Source organism: Chrysemys picta, chromosome 5 (assembly GCF_011386835.1).
Source record: "Chrysemys picta bellii isolate R12L10 chromosome 5, ASM1138683v2, whole genome shotgun sequence".
NCBI lineage: Eukaryota > Metazoa > Chordata > Testudines > Emydidae > Chrysemys > Chrysemys picta.
In genome coordinates this window covers 18,555,578-18,576,491 of record NC_088795.1, presented here as the reverse complement: position 1 = coordinate 18,576,491, position 20,914 = coordinate 18,555,578, and the positions used below count along the sequence as shown (strand labels likewise).

Genomic DNA, 20,914 nt, shown 5'->3' with positions numbered 1-20,914 from the left:
GCTAAAATAATTGAGGAAATCGGAGGACTAAAAAATAAATAAATAAATAAATAACCCACACCCACAAGAAAAAAGAAATGCAGAGCTGCCTCACTGTTAACTTATAACCTATTCCTAAAGAAAGCAAGTTAGAGACAGGAATAATTGGCAAGATTATCTACACTCAGGTTCTTATTTAGAAAAGCACTTAAGCACCTTGTGTAGAGAGATGTTGATAATCCCCACCAATAAGAGAACGGATATTCTTCTGTATTCCCTTGCAAGGTAAGTTGTTGGTTTTTTTCCCTTCTTCAACCAATGAAGAATACAGACCTAGTTTGTAGACTGCAATCTAAAGACAACATTTGTTGTCTACCTCTCATCACAGAACAGTTACCTCGGAAGCAGTCAACTCTCTATGAATACAATCAGACTTGTCCATAAAATAGATAGAAAAGTCTCACAGTGCAAAACACCCCAAATATATATACAGTATAGAGATCCAGTAGTCGGGACTTTGACGAAACTATGTTGGCAGTGAAGAAAACTTTCTTCAACTCCATCATAACCACAGTATTATTTTAAAAATTCTTTACAGCACCACTTGGCATTTATAAAGCAACTTGTACAGAATTCTCTGTTGAAAATTTCAGAAACCCTATTGTGTCCATTAATCTCAGTATGGATCAAAATGTTAAAAAAAATATTCAGATTTATCAGTTACTAAATGATTGACAGTTTTTTAAAAATCAAAACCATTTTAAGTTTTTGGAAACCAGAATACTTTAATTTATTCTTTTACATTTAGAATGTAAAATGTCTAAATAAATATGATTTTTTAAAAAGTTATACAGAAATGTGAATTTTGAATAAAACCTTGTATAGCAAGCAGGGACGGCTCTATGCTTTTTGCCACCTGAAGCACAGCAGTCAGGCGGCCTTTGGCAGCACGCCTGCGGGTGATCTGCCGGTCCTGCACCTTCAGCATACCCGCCGCCAAATTGCCACCGAAGCCGCGGGACTGGTGGACCTCCTGCAGGCATGCCGCCGAAGGCCGCCTGACTGCCGCCCTCATGGCGACCGGCACTCCGCCCCCCGCAGCTTGCTGCCCCAGGCACGCGCTTGCTGCGCTCAAGAGCGGTGCCAGGGTTTTTGGCGCCCTAGGCGGGGGTCCTTCTGCGCTCCCAGTTGTCGTTGGCAATTCTGCGGCGGGGGGGTCCTTCCGCGCTCCCAGTCTTCGGGGCAGTTCGGCGGCAGGTCCCGGAGCGAGTGAAGGACCCGCCACAGAATTGCCGCCGAAGACCCGGAGCGCGGAAGGACCCCCCCGCCGCCGAATTGCCGCCGAGGGCAGCAAAATGCGCCGCCCCAAATGCTGGCGCCCTAGGCGACCGCCTAGGTTGCCTAAATGGAAGCGCCGGCCCTGGCTGTGCTGGTGCCTGGAGCCGCCCCTGATAGCAAGCTTTTGCCAGTGTATTCCCCCACCCCCTTTTAAACAACCAACATACAGTAAGGTAGAATGCTCCAGTGAAACATCTGAGGTCTGAGAGCCAGGAATTCTTAAGTCTGATCCAAGCTCAAACACTAATTTTACTGTGCAGCTTTGAATGTCATTTAACCGATCTGTAAACTGAAATAAAATTTACCTTTCTCACACAGGTATTTTGTGAAGTTATTTATCTTTGTATAGTGCTTTGAAAATGTGAAGTATTACATGAAGACTCTGCTGTAGTAGCAGCATAATACACCCATAGAAAATGGGATTTCAAATGGAAAAGCTAACAACTTCAACTCCTGTTCAATGTTAGCATATAACACTTGGAAATCATTAGGAATGGAGTCAACTTAATGACTCTGCTGCCCCCTAATGCACTTGCTGGAAAAATAATTTCAGGGAATAAACACTAACTACAAAGAAGGGCTGAATTATTCCCATATTTATTTTTGTTAATTACAAACTAAAAATTACTGTCTCCCATTACTATGAATAAGGTGAAGTTTTGAGTTAAAAAGGGTGATATGTAAAGGACTCAAAACCACAATGCAACTGTAACAAAGAACAGTGATTATATGCCATTCAGCTAAAATACAGAACTTTGTATTTGCATCTTGCTCAAGACAAATGCCACTGACTGAGACACTCACAGGGCACCTTCATCACTACCCAGTGAACTGCACTGCCTGGCTAGTTTAGGTAGTTTCACAGTCACAAACACACACCAGGCTGCTCATCTTTCACCAAGATATGTATTTATTCCTCTCTTACATAATAATAATATTGTGCAATGCAGGCTTACAACAACGGTAGACTTCCATGCAGCCCTCACTCCTCCACACAAGCTCACCCTCTCAGCCTCCTTCTGAGCTACCCCTTGCTTCCTATTTCCTCCCCTTAGATTCTCCCCAATTACCTTGTTAGCCCAGTGATTGTCACCCAAGTGCTCACAGTCCCTCAACAGAAAGTGTATAATTGCCCTCAGCTGGGCCTGCAGCTTCTCCAGTCTGTAGCAATGTCAGTGATTAGGATGCTGCTGAAAGCACCCGATCACAGACAACAAACAGAAATGGGCAAAAATTTACACAAGACAAAAGAAAGAGGAAAAGCTTCAAGAGACCTCTTACAAAACACAGAATCTAAACAACTTTTGCATCACATGCATTTTGCAGATGAGCTACATTAAGTAACTAGTGACTTATATACATTTGTACTGGTTTTGTTTGGTTTTTGCAGAAAAATTTGTCAGTGTAACATATTGCCTTGGTTGTTTTTAGTTCAGTTTAATTTTCATAAGCTACAAACATGTGATTCCTTAACTCTGAGAGATCCAGACATTTGGTCAATTCCATTCCAGCTGATCACCAAAAACAGTCATCCCACCAGAAATCCATAAAGAGAAAATCCTTGTTAACTTACAAATCTTTTAAAGTAGAAATCACTATATAAGCCTGATGTGAGACAACCAACAAATGACACACCACCCATAGAAAATAAAAAAGAAAGTTAGCATCACATTGCTAAATAACAGCAGATCCTTTCCCTCCTTGAAGGACCAGAATGGTCATTAGTTCCCTGAAGGATCAGGGAAATATCAGTATCTAAGGTGTGACTGCCTTTTGGTTTTGATCAAGAAGTTTCCTTCTTCGGGGTGCAGGACATCCAGTTCAGCAATAATAGGTGAATACTGACTCTGTTCTGACTTTGGAGGAAGGAGCTATCTCCACGCATTTTTATTCCAGATCTAAGCTTCAAACCTTCCCTTCACATCCATGGCTCCATGCTTTTTTGCCCTTCTAATACCCAAAAAAGTACCTGACCCAATGGACTTTTCCAAAAACTGGGCCTTCTAATTGGCCTAGTTATGGTCTAATAAAAGTATAAAGGAAGTTAATCAACAGTCTAGCCCTTTAAGATGGGAGAGCAGCTGTTGCTACCAACAGCATAACGGTAACTTTCTTTTCCTTTCTCTCACTTACCCAGTGGTCAACATTTCAGTGGTCTACTTTCCCATGTTGGCTTTATATTAGTCTAAAGCTTTGTCTTCACTGCCAAAAAAGTTGTGTTTTTACTGTGCAATAACTAACAAAGATTAGCTATCCCACTGCAAAATCCTAGTGAAGACATGGCACTGCTGTTTTTAATCACAAGGTGAGCTAGGCAAGGTCAATCCTATACTCCCCATCCACGGTCCACTTCTCTTATTAACCTTGTGGTAGAAACTACAGTGCCATGTCTTCACTAGTATTTTACAGCAGGACAGCTAATGCATGTTAGTTATTCCATAGTAAAGAGAATACTTTGTTGGCAGCAAAGACATAGCATCTGCTTTAGGGGCTTTCAGCTATAGAGGGGACCTATCTGTCTGAAAACCCTTGAAGACAGTAACTAATGTTTTGGGTACTCAGTCATTTGGGATCAAACTAAAACAACCAAAGATTGGACTACAAGTCTTCATAGAACACTTAAAAAATAAAGACTTAGTCCCAATGCCCTTTGGAATAAACATTCTTTGCAAGTCAACTGTGATTTCGATGTTTAATTCTCATAAATGTTAATGGAAGTCAAACAATTAAATTCCCAAGAAATCTGTGAAAATTTTAACCCATACTATTTCAATATCCTGATTTATGTTGACATTCTACTGGGGGGTGGGGGGGAGTAGAGTCTCTGATGGGCATTATGATTAAAATAAGTAAGGTGGTGCCCAAAAGTCTAACCGAGATGCCATTTCTGTACTAATGAGTTGTACAGACTTCTTTGCTGGATCCTTTTTTATTTTGGACTCATGTCTTTTTTTTCATTAAAGTTTCCAGATTTTACTAAAGAACACACTAGGGGGGTTGTGTGTTTGTTAGTTTTTTACAGTGATTGTTTACTCTTTAAAAAATAAACGATGGTGCCAAAGCAAATTAAGACCCTGAAAACACAAAACAGCCATAAACGCTCTTGTGTTTCACGGAGTAGGACTGCTCTTCCCTCTCTTCGTTGCATCTTCGCAAGTAGGAAGGCTTTAAACTAGGTTCACCAGGGGTAGGAGACCAAAGCCCTGAGGTAAGTGGGGAAGTGGGATGCTGGGAGGAAGCACGAGCAGGAGAGCGCAAGATGGGAGGACTCCTGCCTCATACTGAGAAAGCAGGACGATCAGCGAGTTATCTTAAGGGCCTATACGCAAAGGCAAGAAGTCTAGGAAACAAGCAGGGAGAACTGGAAGTCCTGGCATAGTCAAGGAATTATGATGTGATAACTCACATCACTGGAGTACTGTCATGGATGGATATAAACTGTTCAGGAAGGATAGGCAGGGCAGAAAAGGTGGGGGAGTTGCACTGTATATAAGAGCAGTATGACTGCTCAGAGCTCCGGTGTGAAACTACCGAAAAACCTGAGAGTCTCTGGATTAAATTTAGAAGTGTGTGCAACAAGGATGATGTCGTGGTGGGAGTCTGCTATAGACCACCAGACCAGGAGGATGAGGTGAACAAAGTTTTCTTCAGGCAACTAACAGAAGTTACTAGATCTCAGGCCCTGGTTCTCATGGGAGACTTTAATCACCCTGATATCTGCTGGGAGAGCAATACAGCAGTGCACAGAAAATCCAGGAAGTTTTTGAAAAGTGTAGGGGACAATTTCCTGGTGCAAGTGCTGGAGGAACCAACTAGGGGCAGAGCTCTTCTTGACCTGCTGCTCACAAACATGGAAGAATTAGTAGGGGAAGAAAAACTGGACGGGAACCTGGGAGGCAGTGACCATGAGATGGTCAAGTTCAGGATCCTGACACAAGGAAGAAAGGAGAGCAGCAGAATACAGACCCTGGACTTCAGAAAAGCAGACTTTGACTCCTTCGGGGAACTGATGGGCAGGATCCCCTGGGAGAATAACATGAGGGGGAAAGGAGTCCAGGAGAGCTAGCTGTATTTTAAAGAATCCTTATTGAGGTTGCAGGAACAAACCATTCCGATGTGTAGAAAGAATAGTAAATATGGCAGGGGACCAGCTTGGCTTAACAGTGAAATCCTTGCTGATCTTAAACACAAAAAAGAAGCTTACAAGAAGTGGAAGACTGGACTAGGGAGGAGTATAAAAATATTGCTCAGGCATGCAGGAGTGAAATCAGGAAGGCCAAATCACACTTGGAGTTGCAGCTAGCAAGAGATGTTAAGAGTAACAATAAGGGTTTCTTCAGGTATGTTAGCAACAAAAAGAAAGTCAAGGAAAGTATGGGCCCCTTACTGAATGAGGGAGGCAACCTAGTGACAGAGGATGTGGAAAAAGCTAATGTACTCAATGCTTTTTTTGCCTCTGTCTTCACGAACAAGGTCAGCTCCCAGACTGCTGCACTGAGCAGCACAGCATGGGGAGGAGGTGACCAGCCCTCTGTGGAGAAAGAAGTGGTTCGGGACTATTTAGAAAAGCTGGACGAGCACAAGTCCATGCGACTGGATGCGCTGCATCCGAGGGTGCTAAAGGAGATGGCAGATTTGATTGCAGAGCCATTGACCATTATCTTTGAAAACTCATAGGGATCAGGGGAGGTCCCAGATGACTGGAAAAAGGCTAATGTAGTGCCCATCTTTAAAAAAAGGAAAGATGGAGGATCCAGGGAAATACAGGCCAGTCAGCCTCACCTCAGTGCCTGGAAAAATCATGGAGCAGGTTCTCAAAGAATCAATTCTGAAGCACTTAGAGGAGAGGAAAGTGATCAGAAACAGTCAGCATGGATTCACCAAGGGCAAGTCATGCCTGACGAACCTAATTGCCTTCTATGACGAGATAACTGGCTCTGTGGGGAAAGCAGTGGACGTGTTATTCCTTGACTTTAACAAAGCTTTTAAAAAAAGTAAAAAATCAGTCTCAGTCTATCACGGGGACTGGAGTAGAACTGGAGTCCTGACAGAGGATTCCAGGGGAACATCACAGTAATCTTGCCGGCAAGTTAAAGAAGTATGGGCTGGATGAATGGACTATAAGGTGGATAGAAAGCTAGCTAGATCATCGGGCTCAATGGGTAGTGATCAATGGCTCCATGTCTAGTTGGCAGCCGGTATCAACCAAGGGTCGGTCCTGGGGCCGGTTTTATTCAATATCTTCATTAATGATCTTGAGGATAGCGTGGACTGCACCCTCAGCAAGTTTGCAGATGACACTAAACTGGGAGGAGTGGTAGATATGCTGGAGGGTAGAGATAGGATACAGAGGGACACAGATAAATTAGAGGATTGGGCCAAAAGAAATCTGATGAGGTTCAACAAGGAAAAGTGCAGAGTCCTGCACTTAGGACGGAAGAATCCCATGCACTGCTACAGACTAGGGACCAAGTGGCTAGGCAGCAGTTCTGCAGAAAAGGACCTAGGGGTTACAGTGGATGAGAAGCTAGATATGAGTCAACAGTGTGCCCTTGTTGCCAAGAAGGCTAACAGCATTTGGGGCTGTATAAGTAGGGGCATTGCCAGCAGATTGAGGGACATGATCATTCCCCTCTATTCGACATTGCTGAGGCCTCATCTGGAGTACTGTGTCCAGTTTTGGGCCCAACACTACAAGAAGGGTGTGGAAAAATTGGATAGAGTCCAGCGGAGGGCAACAAAAATGATTAGGGGGCTGGAGCACATGACTTATGAGGAGAGGCTGAGGGAAGTGGGATTGTTTAGTCTGCAGAAGAGAAGAATGAGGGAGGATTTGATAGCTGCTTTCAACTACCTGAAAGGGGGCTCCAAAGGGGATGGATCTAGACTGTTCTCAGTGGTACCAGATGACAGAACAAGGAGTAATGGTCTCAAATTGTAGTGGGGGAGGTTTAGGTTGGATATTAGGAAAAACTTTTTCACTAGGTGTGTGGTGAAGCACTGGGATGGGTTACCTAGGGAGGTGGTGGAATCTCCTTCCTTACAGGTTTTTAAGGTCAGGCTTGACAAAGCCCTGACTGTGATGATTTAGTTGGGGATTGGCCCTGTTTTGAGCAGGGTGTTGGACTAGATGACCTCCTGAGGTCCCTTCCAACCCTGATATTCTATGATTCTATGAAGACAGCCATGGCTGTGTTTCTCTACAGCCATTTCCCCATCTCCAGCACAAAAATAATTGTAATCAACCAGGGTTGAATTACAAGTGAACAAGACTTCTCTCAGATGTCTCTCCAGACAGAGAGTTACTCATTATTCAATCACTTTACAAAAGAATTAACCTCAAATTAGAGGCATGTGCACTATCTCTAAACTTCAGGATAAACTTTCCACTTTGAGATACAATCATACAAGAGTCTAAGCAGTCTGCCCCAGATAAAGCATCCAAATTAAGCACATTCATAACTTTAAGTACGTAAGAAGTTTCATTAAAGTCAATGGGACTACTCATATACTTCTAGTAACACATTCACTTAAGTGCTTTGCTGGATTTGGGCCAAATGCTCAGCACATTGCAAGATCAAGCCCTTGCAGAGAAACTACAAAACATAAGTCAAAATCATATTGCTTTAAAATAAGATGATGAAAATGTTACCCAAGTATTCCAGGTTCTCAATGGGAGTGTGCTCTAATGGTTATAGACCCTTCTGCATCATCTTCCCAGCCTGCCTCATCCTGCCTCCATACTTTAGAACAGGGGTAGCCAACCTGTGGCTCCGGAGCCACATATGGCTCTTCAGAAATTAATATGCGGCTCCTTCTATAGGCACCGACTCTGGGGCTGGAGCTACAGGAGCCAACTTTCAAATGTGCCGGGGAGGTGCTCACTGCTCAACCCCTGGCTCTGCCACAGGCCCAGCCCCCACTCCACCCCTTCCCCTGAGCCTGCCGTACCTTCGCTCCCACCCCCTTCCCCCCCAGATCCTCCTGCATGCCACAAAACAGCTAACCGGGAGGCGCGGGGAGGGGGGGGAGGCGCTGATTAGTGGGGCTGCCGGTGGGTGGGAGGCACTGGGAGCCGGGGGGGGGGGGGGGGAAGGAAGCTAATGGGGGACTGCTGACATGTGGCTCTTTGGTAATGCACATTGGTAAATTCTGGATCCTCCCCAGGCTCAGGTTGGCCACCCCTGCTTTAAAATGTCCTACTCCAGCCTGTGCCCTTATGTCCCTATCTCCCTCTTCTCCTGTTCCTGACTTCCCCACCCCAGCTTGCTCTGTCTCTCTCCCACTCTCCCCTCATCTATCTACATTCAAGTGTGGCCACCTCCTCCTTTTCCTCCACATTGCCCTGGCAGTAGCAGGAGATGCATTGAGACTACAAAACTGCTCTCAGTTGCCCCAGCAGCCCACGTCATTCTTTGTGATAACTGGCAAATAATGAGATTATTAATTACTCTATGCACCGTGCAAAGCAACGTGAGAAAAATATGGAAGACTACAAAACAAACTATGGATAAGAGTTTGACTATTGTTTACTTGCTATTAGTTTTATTTCATCTACCACTCATTCAGGGAAGAGACTGGAGTGAAGGAGAAGAATGGTAGTATTCTACTCTAGCTCTGGCTGCAATCCCAGAGGAGATGAATATTTTTGCTAAAATTATCAACATCAAAATAGTTTGTCAAAACATCTAACTTGCTTTAGCATAAACAGCCTGTTTAGATATATAAGTAGTGCCCTACCAAACCATGAAAAACGCATCACAGACCGTGAAATCTGATCTCCCCCCGTGAAATCTGGTCTTTTGTGTGCTTTTACACTATACTATACAGATTTCATGGGGGGAGACCAGTGTTTCTCAAATTGGGGGTCCTGACCCAAAAGGGAGTTGCATAGAGGGCGGGGGGGAGGGGTTACAAGGTTATTTTAGGAGGGTTGTAGTATTGCCACCCTTACTTCTGTGCTCTTGGCTGAGCAGTTGAAGGCAGCGCCCCACCACCAGCAGCACGAAAGTAAGGGTGGCAATACCATACCATGCCATCCTTACTTCTGTACCATGCTTACTTCTGTGCTGGTGGTGGCTCTGCCTTCAGAGCTGGGCTCTCAGCCAATAGCCACCACTCTCCAGCTGTCCAGCTCTGAAGGCAGCACCACCACCACCAGCAGTGGTGAAGTAAGGGTAGCAGTACCACAACCCTGCCTACATTTAACTTGCAACCCCACCCACCAACTCCTTTTTGGGTCAGGACTCCTACAATTACAACACCGTGAAATTTCAGATTTAAATAGCTGAAATCATTAAATTTATAATTTTTAAAACCCCATGGCCATGAAATTGACCAAAATGGACCATGAAATTGGTAGGGCCTTTTATCTGAGGCAGTTTGTATCCCTTAAAGCTATTTTCAGTCTGTCTGTAGACTCCTTAAGACAACTGCCTCAACTTGGTATTCAGAAGGATATCTTTGCCACCAAAAGAGCTAGAAACTGAATTTATTTAAAAAAGAAATCTTGAATTCTGCAGAAACTGGTGGGACCAGAAGAGGACGGTTTGTCCCGCCCACAAGCACATTCCTTCTTAATTCAGCCCTTGTACTCTTTACAGCATTGCTTGCTAAACTAGTGGCCACTTTCGTGTTCCCTTTCCAGCCAGGTGAAACTAGAAGAGGTAGTAGCAACAACCTTTAAAATCTATACTGTTTTCTGTTCTTTGTGCCAAATTCAGCAATAGTCAAGTAGGTCCCACTCGACTTCTTTCAATGGAGTCGCACCCATATAAATCAAAAATGAAATTGGCTCTGTAGCCAGCCCAAAATATATAATGGTACCAATACCATTAACTTTCACTCTTAAGAGAAAACATGTCATGACAACATTTTATAGTTAAAGATAAACCTTAAACTATTTTGTAATCCTGTAGCCAGTCTTATGAAATTGTTCTAAAATTACTTACAATTACTGGTTGATAGTATGCTGGGCCCAATGTCACATCTCTTTGAGGTGGGTATTGTTTAATAAGAGTGCCATCCTCAGCTTCTTCATACCCAAATGCTTGGCCTGGAGAAGGGATAGAGGGACCATCCACTTTTCGGTAGACTTTTATACTGCCAGCAGTCCTCTGTAAAAACAATTAGATTGTGCTTTAAATTAGATCACAAACACATTCCATCCATGTTGCATAAACTGAGGGTGAATGCACCCAAAGAAAAAGATACAGCCCTACACTTTATTAAAAAGGTGGTCTAGAATATTAACTTTTCATTTTTATGTTTTGAAGCACATGTACTTTTAATAGATGTCAGTGTACTAGTGAATCATTAAGTAACCACTGAACCTTATAATGTCACATGTGTAGAAGGATAACAACAATACAGCACTTTGCGTTCATATAGTCTTATTGGCAGAGTGAAAATTTTACTTTATTTTTCTGTGTAGACTTCCCCAATTTGATATTATCCCTTTTCAGCTAACTTCAAATTTCTGATCTGTTTATTTGTGTAGGTATAAATTCTACTAATAGTTTTGTAAAATAAAATTTACACTGTAATCTTTATGATTACATTAATACCTTCCTATATAATTGACTGTAATCTCATTTCTTTCAGTGATCTATTGCTGCCAAATGAGCAATAAACTTTTGTCATTTATCACCTAAAGGTAATTCAACTGCCATGCTGATAAATTACAAATAAAAGTCACATGAGGAAAGCTGGGACATAAAGAATGATACAATAAAGCAATGATGCAAAACACATCTAAGGAGTTCTACTCTATTTGAAGTTAACTACAGACGCTCTTAAAAAACTTTCTGGTAACCATAAATTTAACCTATATAAATTAAAATGTTGCTATCCCCTATTTCAGTTAATATCAGACCTCCAAATCTGTGCTGAACATGGATTTTTGAGTCTGCACGCTACTCAAGCACAAACCAATGAAATTCTACTGCTCTGCCAGGGAAAGGGCCAGTACAGGTAATCACATGCACTGCAGCCAATGGGGAAGCACCAGGTAACCTTCTGATTGCTCCCTAAGGGTATGTCTAACAGCAGTCGGGAGGTGTAACTCCAGCACAGGTAGGCATACCTGAGCTAGCTTTGAAGACTTACCTCCCCACTCCCAGGTGAGCATCAGAACCACCAGGCTATAGATTTTTCTGGGTTGCGTTGCTCTTGATCTCTCCTGTTGAAGCTTTCTACTTCATGTAGACACTTAAGTATTCCTCAGAGAAGGGTCTCGAACTTGGTTCTCTCCCCTGCCAGGTGAGCGCCCTACCCACCAGGCTACATGCTATTTTCCTCAACCTCACCTGTTGACACCATTCCACTTTGCATAAATATGCAGGGCCGCTGGGGGGGGGTGGGGGTGGATAAGTGGGGCAATTTGCACCAGGCCCCACAGGGGCCCCCACAAGAATATAGTATTCTATAGTATTGCAACTTTTTCTTATGGAAGGGGCCCCCAAAATTGCTTTGCCCCAGGCCCCCGGAATCCTCTGGGCAGCCCTGTAAATATGTAAATATCTCTTGGACCAGAGAGAAAGAAGTGAGAATTACTCTATAGTGTGGTGATTGAGGCACTCCTCTGGGAGGTAGGAGAAGTTGATGCACATCCCTCCTCTGAATCAGGCGGAAAGAAGATCGTACTTTTAGTGTATACTGGAAGATTAGTCTTTTAAAAGATTTATTCTTATTTGAAATGGTTTCATAGTAGTTCTATAGGTTATTGCTTGCTTTCATTTATTTTCCCCACATTAATTCAACTTCCTCCCATCACTGTCTTGTGATAATTGTGAGCACCACTGTAGGTATGCAATTGTAACACTTCAGGCTGGTTTTGAAAAGATTAAGTTCAGTAATATGTTTACTAGTGTTTTTATACATTTTATGTTAACATTTGTGATCAATATCAAATTTTAAGAAAAAGAATTAATATGGCATCATCCTTTTTTATTAACATACCAGTTGACTATGTTCTTTAGGCTCTTTCTGCTTCCTGTTATTAACCTCTAACCCCACAGCAGGAGGTTGGTTATAGCTTCCAGGTCCTGGAGTGTCTGTACTGATCTCTTTGAAACGTTTTTCTTTGTTCTGCGGACTCTTACCACCTTTTATATTATTCTAAAAATATGAAAAAATGAATATTCTATGAAATTGTAAAGTAAAATTAATTATGAACTTGACAAGAACTTCACAAAATAAAAAAAACAGTTGATAGCCAGTCCTTTAAACCGAAGAGCTGACAATGTCTGCACTAATTTATATTAAAATACTCTAGATGCAGATAAATTTTCTTTTCTCAGTATTGTTTTACTTGACTTAAAATAGGAAATGCAACTATTTAGATAAAGAGGCTGAAAATGTTTGTTTCACTCTGCATTCTCTAATGAAATGCTATTTTAAAATTTCTTACAGCAATACTCCTCAGTGAATTACAAGTATCCCTGTCATTTCTATTGCAGTAAGGTATTAGTTGCTGTTTCTTCTTTTTCTAGTAAAGGAAAAACACTATATCAATTTTATAATCATCTATTTGTTCATATGGCAGTAGCACCTAAGAGAGCCCCAAACATGGACCAGGAGCCCAACATGGTAGGTACTGTACAAACAGAACAAAAAGATGGTCTCTGCCCCAGAGAACTTACAATCTAAAGATGTGCCACAAAAAGTTAGAGCACTGGCTCCTTCTATATAAATATCAATAGATTTAAACAAATTTGAGTTGAATTGTACATACAAAAGCTTCTGCATTTTCAATACACTGGGTCCAGAATCAATAGGTTGTGTTCTTTTTATCAGTGATTAAGTAGCAGCAACACCAGTGGTAAATAAGTTCCATTATAAGAATCCAGGCGATGACAGCTTTATAACCACCAACTATGTGACCTTTGGTTTCTAATGAGTGGCTGTCACTGTCCCTGGGTGGGGGCTGGGGCCTTTGATAGGCCTTCAAGAAAGTGAAGGGGTTTGAGGAGGAAGTCCAAAGGGGAGGGAGGAGGAGCTACTGATGACCAACACCTTGAGACAGTACTTGCAGAATTACAACTCATGCAGCTATTGTAGGAGTTAGGACTGGCTCATAATATGAATATGTTTTGCCTTTTTCTTCAGAACACAGTAGAAGAAACAGAAATGAGGTATTCCTGATGTCTCGATTTAAAGGGAACTAAGACATATTGTGGGAATAGAGCTAAAAAGAGCACCAAATACGTTATTTCAGCATTAGTGCTGCTACTGTATCTGACAATCATTGACAATAACAGCACAACTTATCCATAGCCAATTAGTAAACCAGACGTTACAGAAATGCATTTTTATAATTACTCTACAAATGCGAATTTTACAGAAACATAAAATGTCAGAAATTGCTTGGTTTATTTCATTTCACTTGTGTTGTTTTACATCATATCACATTCCATCATGTATGCTGCATTATGTCAGATTTCATAGAATGCAGTATTAGTGTGACATTAACTAAACAAAGTAACATAATATATTATGACGTATCCAGGAAGAAAGGAATAAAATGTCTTTCTAAAACGGGTTTACTTGTGCACTGTTTATAGTATTTCCCCCCACCGCTAACCTGCCATAAAAGAAAATGACTGTCTACAACTTCCACATTGGATGACTGATAATCAACTCTAAGGGCTTGTCTATACTTACCGGGGTTTCGACGTGCAGCGATAGATACATCGGCGGTCTAGACCCGCTAAATTGACCGCCAATCGCTCTCCAATCAACTCCTGTACTCCACCTGAACGAGAAGCGCAAGGGGAGTTGATGGGAGGGCGTCTCCAGTCAACATGGCATAGCGTGGACCCCGTGGGTAAGTAGATCTAAGTACATCGACTTCAGCTACGTTATTCACGTAGCTGAAGTTGTGTAACTTAGATTCATCTCCCCCCGTAGTGTAGACAAGGCCTAAGTGCTGCCAAAGCCCTAAGTACCTTTTCTCTACACAGCTAATTTACAATTACTTTGTCTGCAAACAAAGTAAAGATTAGTATATAAAAAATGCTACTTTGAGGGATTATTTAATTCTTCACACTACAAATTAAAACAGAAGCAAGATTCAGCAGGAAGACAAAACGTGAGGAAGAGCACTGAAGAAACCTTCTGATACTTTTAACTATGATTGCTGTTATAGCGTGCTAGTATGAAATTGATTGTATTACTGCCTTTTCCCACTGGAGGGTGCAAACTGTAGTCAGAAAGTCAAAGGAGTCTGCAATGGAGAAGATCAAAAAACAAGTATATTACATTACAATGACATATCCATAATAATGAATTTTTCCACTGTAAAATAGCCGCTCACTTTAGAAATTGTTTAATGCTTACACTAACTGCATTGCTTTTACTTATTCATAATTGCTAACAGATAGCATGAAAGTCATGTTTCCTTTTAATTCCAAAAGTGAACTGTAAAACCCAAGTGTTTAATACCTCATATTAATTAAATTTAAAATATGCATTTACATTGAGATTGTTGACTTGCAGACTTAATTCTAATACACAGTTATAACAACTTCAGCTGTGTGTTATAGGCACTGGCCCACTTTGCAGGTAGTAATGGGCAGTACTGCCCCAGAAAAGCAGAACCCTTCCTCAGCTTCTGGCATACAGAGGAGCAGGATACTCTCCCCACACATCTGGCCAGCTTTGGCTGCAGATACAGGAAGGGCAACGAGGAGCCCCACCATCACTCCATCCACTTCTGAGTGTCTTGAACATGCAGGAGAATGCTAGGAGAAATCAAATCTCTGTACTCAAAAGAGCTCAGGGACTGCAATTGTGGCCAATCACTGTGCATGGATATGGGGGTGAAGGGAGGCTTCTGGTACCCATTCCACCCTCAAAGCAGCCAGATACAATCTATATAATCATTAAAACTTTTAATTTCTATAGCCTTACATGTGATTTCAGATAGATATATTTATTAGATTTAAATTTAACTAACAAGTAAACAATGTTTTCAGATAAATGGAGAATGAAGGAATTAAATAAAATTCCAGCTTCTCTTTAATGTTAATGTTATTATTGAAATCCTAAAAGCACACATACAATATAGCAGTGGTGCGCAGATGGGGATTCCCCCTTAGGGCAGGGGTGCAAGAGGTTCTCTGAGGGGGCACCAAAAAACTGGGATCCTGCGGGATCCCATAGGTCCTGCAAGACCCACTGTCATAAAAGCGTAAGGGGGGTAAAAATAGAGTGGGTATTGCAGGGTGGAACGGGAATGGGATTAAAAAAAAAACAGTCCTCCCACACCACAAACATGAATGCCCCGGCCAGCAGCTGCTGCTCTCCAGGTGCCCAGCTCTAAAGGTGGCATAGGTGCCAACTCTGTGTGTGTGCTCCAGGGCTGGAGCACCCATGGAAAAAAATTAGTGGGTGCTCAGCACCCACTGGCAGCCAGCTCCCTCCCACCTCCTGCAGCACCTCCCATCTGCCAGTGGCCCCGCCAATCAACTCCTCCCACTCCCTCCCAGTGCCTCCCGCCCGCTACGAACAGCGGGGCCTGCAGCCGAGCAGGAGCAGGAAGACGTGGGGCAGGGGTGAGGGCTTGGGGAAAGGAGTCGGTTGGAGGCAGGGCCTGGGGTGGAGCGGCGATTTGCACATCCCGGGGTCCGGAGGAAGCCAGCACCTGTGGAAGGTGGCACTGCCACCAGCAGCGGCACAGAAGTAAGGGTGGCCTTACTTCTGGACTGCTGCTGGTAGCAGTGCTAACTTCAGAGCTGGGCAGCCAGAAAGCGGTGGCTGCTATCCTGGACATTCATGTTGTTTGCAGTGCAGGAGGACTATTTTTTAATTCTGCTCCCATCCCACCCTGCAATATCCACTCCCACATTGTTGAATTTTTATCCCGTTCCCGCTATTATGGCAGAGGGATCCCAGTCCCGCTACAGGATAGAGCCCTGGCAAAAAATCCAAAACAGTTTCAGATTACAAGTAATAGAGGGAGGGGGCAACAAATTCCATGAAGGGTAAGTGGGGCATGACTGGAAAAGTTTACGCACCACTGTAATAGAGTATACAGAAACCTATCAAGCAAGCTTGAGAAGGTTCCTTTGCTCTCAGATAATTCATCCAGCATTAACCTGAATTTCCCTTTATTCTTACTGGAACCATTACTACATTGTTTCATTTATCAAAATCAATATAGCATTCATTACTCAAACTTCATGGGTCTTCGCTCTTTTAAAATGATATTATCTGTTAATACATTGAGGCATCAAGAAATCTTGACCTACACCATACACAAAGTACCCACTACTACTGGAAGTGAACTGCATGAAAACAACAGAACATCTAGTGAGTTGGACAGCTACTTAAAAGCACTCAGAAAAATGAATTTTAACTGTCACCAAGCATCCACCAACATCATTGTTTGGGGGCATCAAGGACTCTTTTGTCAGTTTTCCATTGGGGAAAGAAGTAGAGCAGGTGGGGAGAAGGGGGGATGCATGAGGAGGCAGAATAAGGAGGAGGAAAGGATTGTATATAAATAAAAGTTCTTGTCCAAATGATCACTTCCCACCATGCTGTCTCTTTCACTCCTGGCCAATTTAATTTTAGGAGGAGGGTGTTTATTGACTTGTTCAACTGAAATTTGTTATAAACATCACTTGTTATTACTGTTTTGAAAGTCAGGTTGCAAATTTCCTCTCTCTTAACTTGTTTAATGCAACTTCTATAATTTTACCTGTACTTTGGAAATATCATAGTGTCCTGGTCCTGGAACATCAATCTCAGCATTTGGAATAGTAAATGCAGACTCTCGAGTTGTCAAAGAAAGAAATGGAGCATAGCCATCTGCAAGTGAGGGGGAATGAAAAAAAAAAACAGTAAAACATATGCACTTACAAAAGTTTGAGAAAGCAAATAGCCTATATATGCATCAAAATTATTTTTCAGTAATGAAAATATTTGGTTCATCTAATTTTTCTGCTCCATTGAAAAGATGAGAAATATATAAAGAATAAAGAGTGTGTGGTTGAAAAACTATAAAGCTATTTTATAAGGCAGAAAGCCATCACTGTAATTATATTTTAGATCTGAAGCAGCTAACAGAGTCCCAAAGCCCATTCTCTATAGCTTCTCCAAACCCTACTTCTTCAGGTTCCTGCTTGCACAGAAGAAATTAACAGATTTTCAGCCCAAGAAGGCCCATTATGATCCTCTAGTCTGAACTCTTGCATAACATAAGCCATAGAATTTCACTAAATGCTTCCTGCACTAATTCCATTGATTTAGTTGACCAAGAAAGACATCCAATTTTGACTGAAAGACTATTAAGCAATGGAGAATCAATCCATGGAAGGCTACTGACCTCCTTCTCACATGTACAGAGAAGTGCAAATTCACTACCCCCACATTCAAACAACTACACTGGCTGCCCATTCATTTCAGGATCCAGTTCAAAATTCCCTTTTCTGATTTTAAAATGCTCCATGAACTTGCTCCATTCCCTCTCTATATAGATTACACTAGGCTCCTCTCAATCCCTTCACATAATCTGATCACTGTTGGCGAGGGCGCAGCGTCCTTTGCAGCTGCAGCCAATTCTCACAGCCTTCTACATCTCTCTACCTCATTGATCCTCCCTTTCATTTAAAACCTTGAGTAAAAACATGCCTTTTCTCCTTTACCAACCTCTCCTAATTTCTATCTCCCCCTCTGCTGTTATTTAATTCTAAGCCATGTTATTTAACTTTATAAAGTAGTTGAGATAGTTTGTATAAAAGATGTTATAAAAAGTTATTCATAGATTTCCTGTATTTTAAACACACAAATGACCATTATGATCACCTAGTCTGACATCCTGCATGCCACAAGTATTATGTAGTATGGTTGGATAGATGTACATAAAATTATAGAAAAGTGTTTAAAATTGAGTTAATTTCCCTGTAAATGAAGTAATGCTTAATTACAATTGTATTTATTTTCAACTGGGATTTACTTTAGTTGTATTTAAATGCAATGTAGTCTTCTACTTCAGGTTCATTAGGGAAGTTGCCAGTGGATTTTTCATTTTATTTCTGGGATAAGGTAATGTTAACAGCAAGAGGGAAGGTAAAGAAAGAGGACAAATAAAAGAAGAAATGTTACATTTGTTTATTTTTAATGCTCCTTGCTTCTATTCCTAATACAGGGATTAGCAACCTTTCAGAAGTGGTGTGCCGAGTCTTCATTTATTCACTCTAATTTAAGGTTTCGCGTGCCAGTAATACATTTTAATGTTTTTAGAAGGTCTCTTTCTGTAAGTCTATAATATATAACTAAACTATTGTTGTATGTAAAGTAAGTAAGGTTTTAAAAATGTTTAAGAAGCTTCATTTAAAATTAAATTAAAATACAGAGCCCCCCCGGACTGGTGGCCAGGACGTGGGCAGTGAGTGCCACTGAAAATCAGCTCACGTGCTGCCTTTGGCACGCGTGCCATAGGTTGCCTACCCCTGTCCTAATACTTTCCTTAGTAAGATCCACAAAATGGCCTTTCTATATGTTCCATTCTATATGTTCCATTCTATATGCATCCCAAGAAGTGGGCTGTAGTCCACGAAAGCTTATGCTCTAATAAATTTGTTAGTCTCTAAGGTGCCACAAGTACTCCTGTTCTTCTTTTTGCGGATACAGACTAACACGGCTGCTACTCTGAAACCTTTCAAGGGCTAAGACCACTTATATGGCTTAAAAGGGATAAACACTGCATTTAATTTACCATTTTATAGATACAATTAAGATAATTAAAATTAGGTAAAATCTTATTGTATCTCAATTTAGGATTTTTTGGTGTTTGCAGAGGCTGTACCTCTGATGAGTACCACTAGAGGACAACCTAATGAAGTCTGTATTTCCGGCATGGCCTTATAATTAATCCATGTTTAACTGCTACAAAAGAACACATTAACTTAACCCTATATCCATCTTGACTTTTGACTGCTGATTGGGAAACTGAGTTCTATATACCTGCTTCTAAGGTATCACTAATTAGGCTGAAAGAAGAGGGATTCCAATACTACAGACAGTTATTCTCAAGTCATTCCTACTTTAAATAGAGAAAAAAATAACTTGTCAGATATCCTAAATGTTTATATCTTCAGTTGCAGAGCTTTGCTCTTGTTGAAAAGAACATAAATGGAAATTCAAAGCCACCCAAGGAGACCCTATTTCTTTTATTCAGTACAAAGGAAGTAAAAATACTTCTAGTAAAATATATTAAAGCCTAGCTACACACTGAACCCTACTGAGAACTCACATTTATGTCAAAGTGGATAGAGAATTAGATACGATTTTTTCAACAAGAGAATTGGAAAGGTATTTCTGAATACAAAGCCATCATTTTAACAGTGTGGCAGACCACTGGACTTTGTACCTAGGACCTTGCACTGCAGGATTTCCAAGACTTTTCCTCTCACATGGGCTCTGAAGATGATGATTGGCCGCATCTCCAACAGAATTCAAAAACACCATATACAAGTATTCTTTTAGGGGAGAGTATAGGACATTGGGAAAAAGTGCCTGAGCCTGATTTTCCTCCCACACAGAAACAAATCAGGAGTAACACTGCTTAAGTCAGTACTGTTACAAGAGTGTAAAACTTGTGTGAGATATGAATCGGGACCACTATGTTTAAATATATGGAAGGAAGAGATAGTTCAAGTTGAAAAAAGGAATCACATGATCTCCATTTTGAAAACCAACTCAACCAGCTATCCTGATGTAAAATCCTAGCAGAGACATGGCACAGGTAGTTTTTACCTCAATGTAGCTAGTCCAGGTAAATCCTGGCTGGAGGGGGGAGGGTATATATTGATCTCCATTAGCTATACTGAAGTAAAAACTACATATGCCTTGTCTCCACTACCCCTTTCACAAGGAGATAGCTCTCTTGATGTCCACTCTTCCTTTTGCAGCGTACCCAGGCGGATGTCCCCTACACTATGCTCCGACCTTTCTCTGGGTCAAACTTTGCAGTTAACAGGAACAGCTCAGGCCTGGGCTCTCTGCCCAGGCACCTGAACCAGATCTCGGTGAAGGTCAGTTTCAGCTGCACTAGTCGGGCTACCCATTATTTGCTCGCTGCCTAGTGCTGGGGGGCGCAACCCAGCCTGGTGACTGGCACCGTCCTACATAACCCTGCCTGAGGTTTTAATCACTTCGAAGCAGCCCCGGCGTGGTTTCAGGCGCTGTTTGATTGCCCCGCGAGCCCTAGCAGCGGCAGCAGGCACCGGGTAGTGGGTGCGACGGCGGCTCCCTGCACAGGGGGCGGGCTGCGGCCGGGCCAGGGCAGGGTTTGCCTTGAGTGGCTCGGAGGACGCGGGGCGGCCAGGGGCGCAGGAGGAGCCCGGGGGTGAATCTGGGCGCTCCCCCCGTTACCTGCTTTCTGCTGTTTCCCGGGCTGCAGATGGTAAGAGCCGGGCCCCACATGCGCCTCGGTGCCGCCCGCGGGCCGAGTGAGCGCCCGCGGAGCCCGGTCGTACATGCCGGCTGGCCCAGTACCTCGAGACCCAGCGCTGGCCGGCGGCTGCAGTCACCATGGACACCGCGGGGCCCAACACGCCAGGCCGGCCCGAGGAACCCGCCCCGCCCCTCC

The 20,914-nt window shown here is 42.4% G+C and overlaps 1 protein-coding gene across 4 annotated transcripts in view; it reads right to left on the bottom strand.

Annotated features, from left to right (window-relative positions):
• The window catches only part of STPG2 (sperm tail PG-rich repeat containing 2), a 424,532-nt gene extending 403,618 nt beyond the window's left edge, over positions 1 to 20,914 (bottom strand). For 2 of the 4 annotated variants that reach the window (XR_010601227.1, XM_005278473.5), the window contains exons 1-4: positions 20,698 to 20,914; positions 17,021 to 17,130; positions 12,277 to 12,435; positions 10,269 to 10,433 (exon numbers count right to left, since the gene is read on the bottom strand). Coding sequence is in view for 3 of the 4 variants with exons in the window: in XM_005278473.5 (XP_005278530.1) it covers positions 10,269 to 10,433; positions 12,277 to 12,435; positions 17,021 to 17,130; positions 20,698 to 20,803 (540 nt within the window). In the remaining variant the exon portion in view is untranslated. Of the gene's footprint in view, positions 1 to 10,268; positions 10,434 to 12,276; positions 12,436 to 13,980; positions 14,543 to 17,020; positions 17,131 to 20,697 lie in introns of those variants that run through there. The other 2 variants (XM_042856391.2, XM_042856390.2) reach the window with 2 other exon arrangements.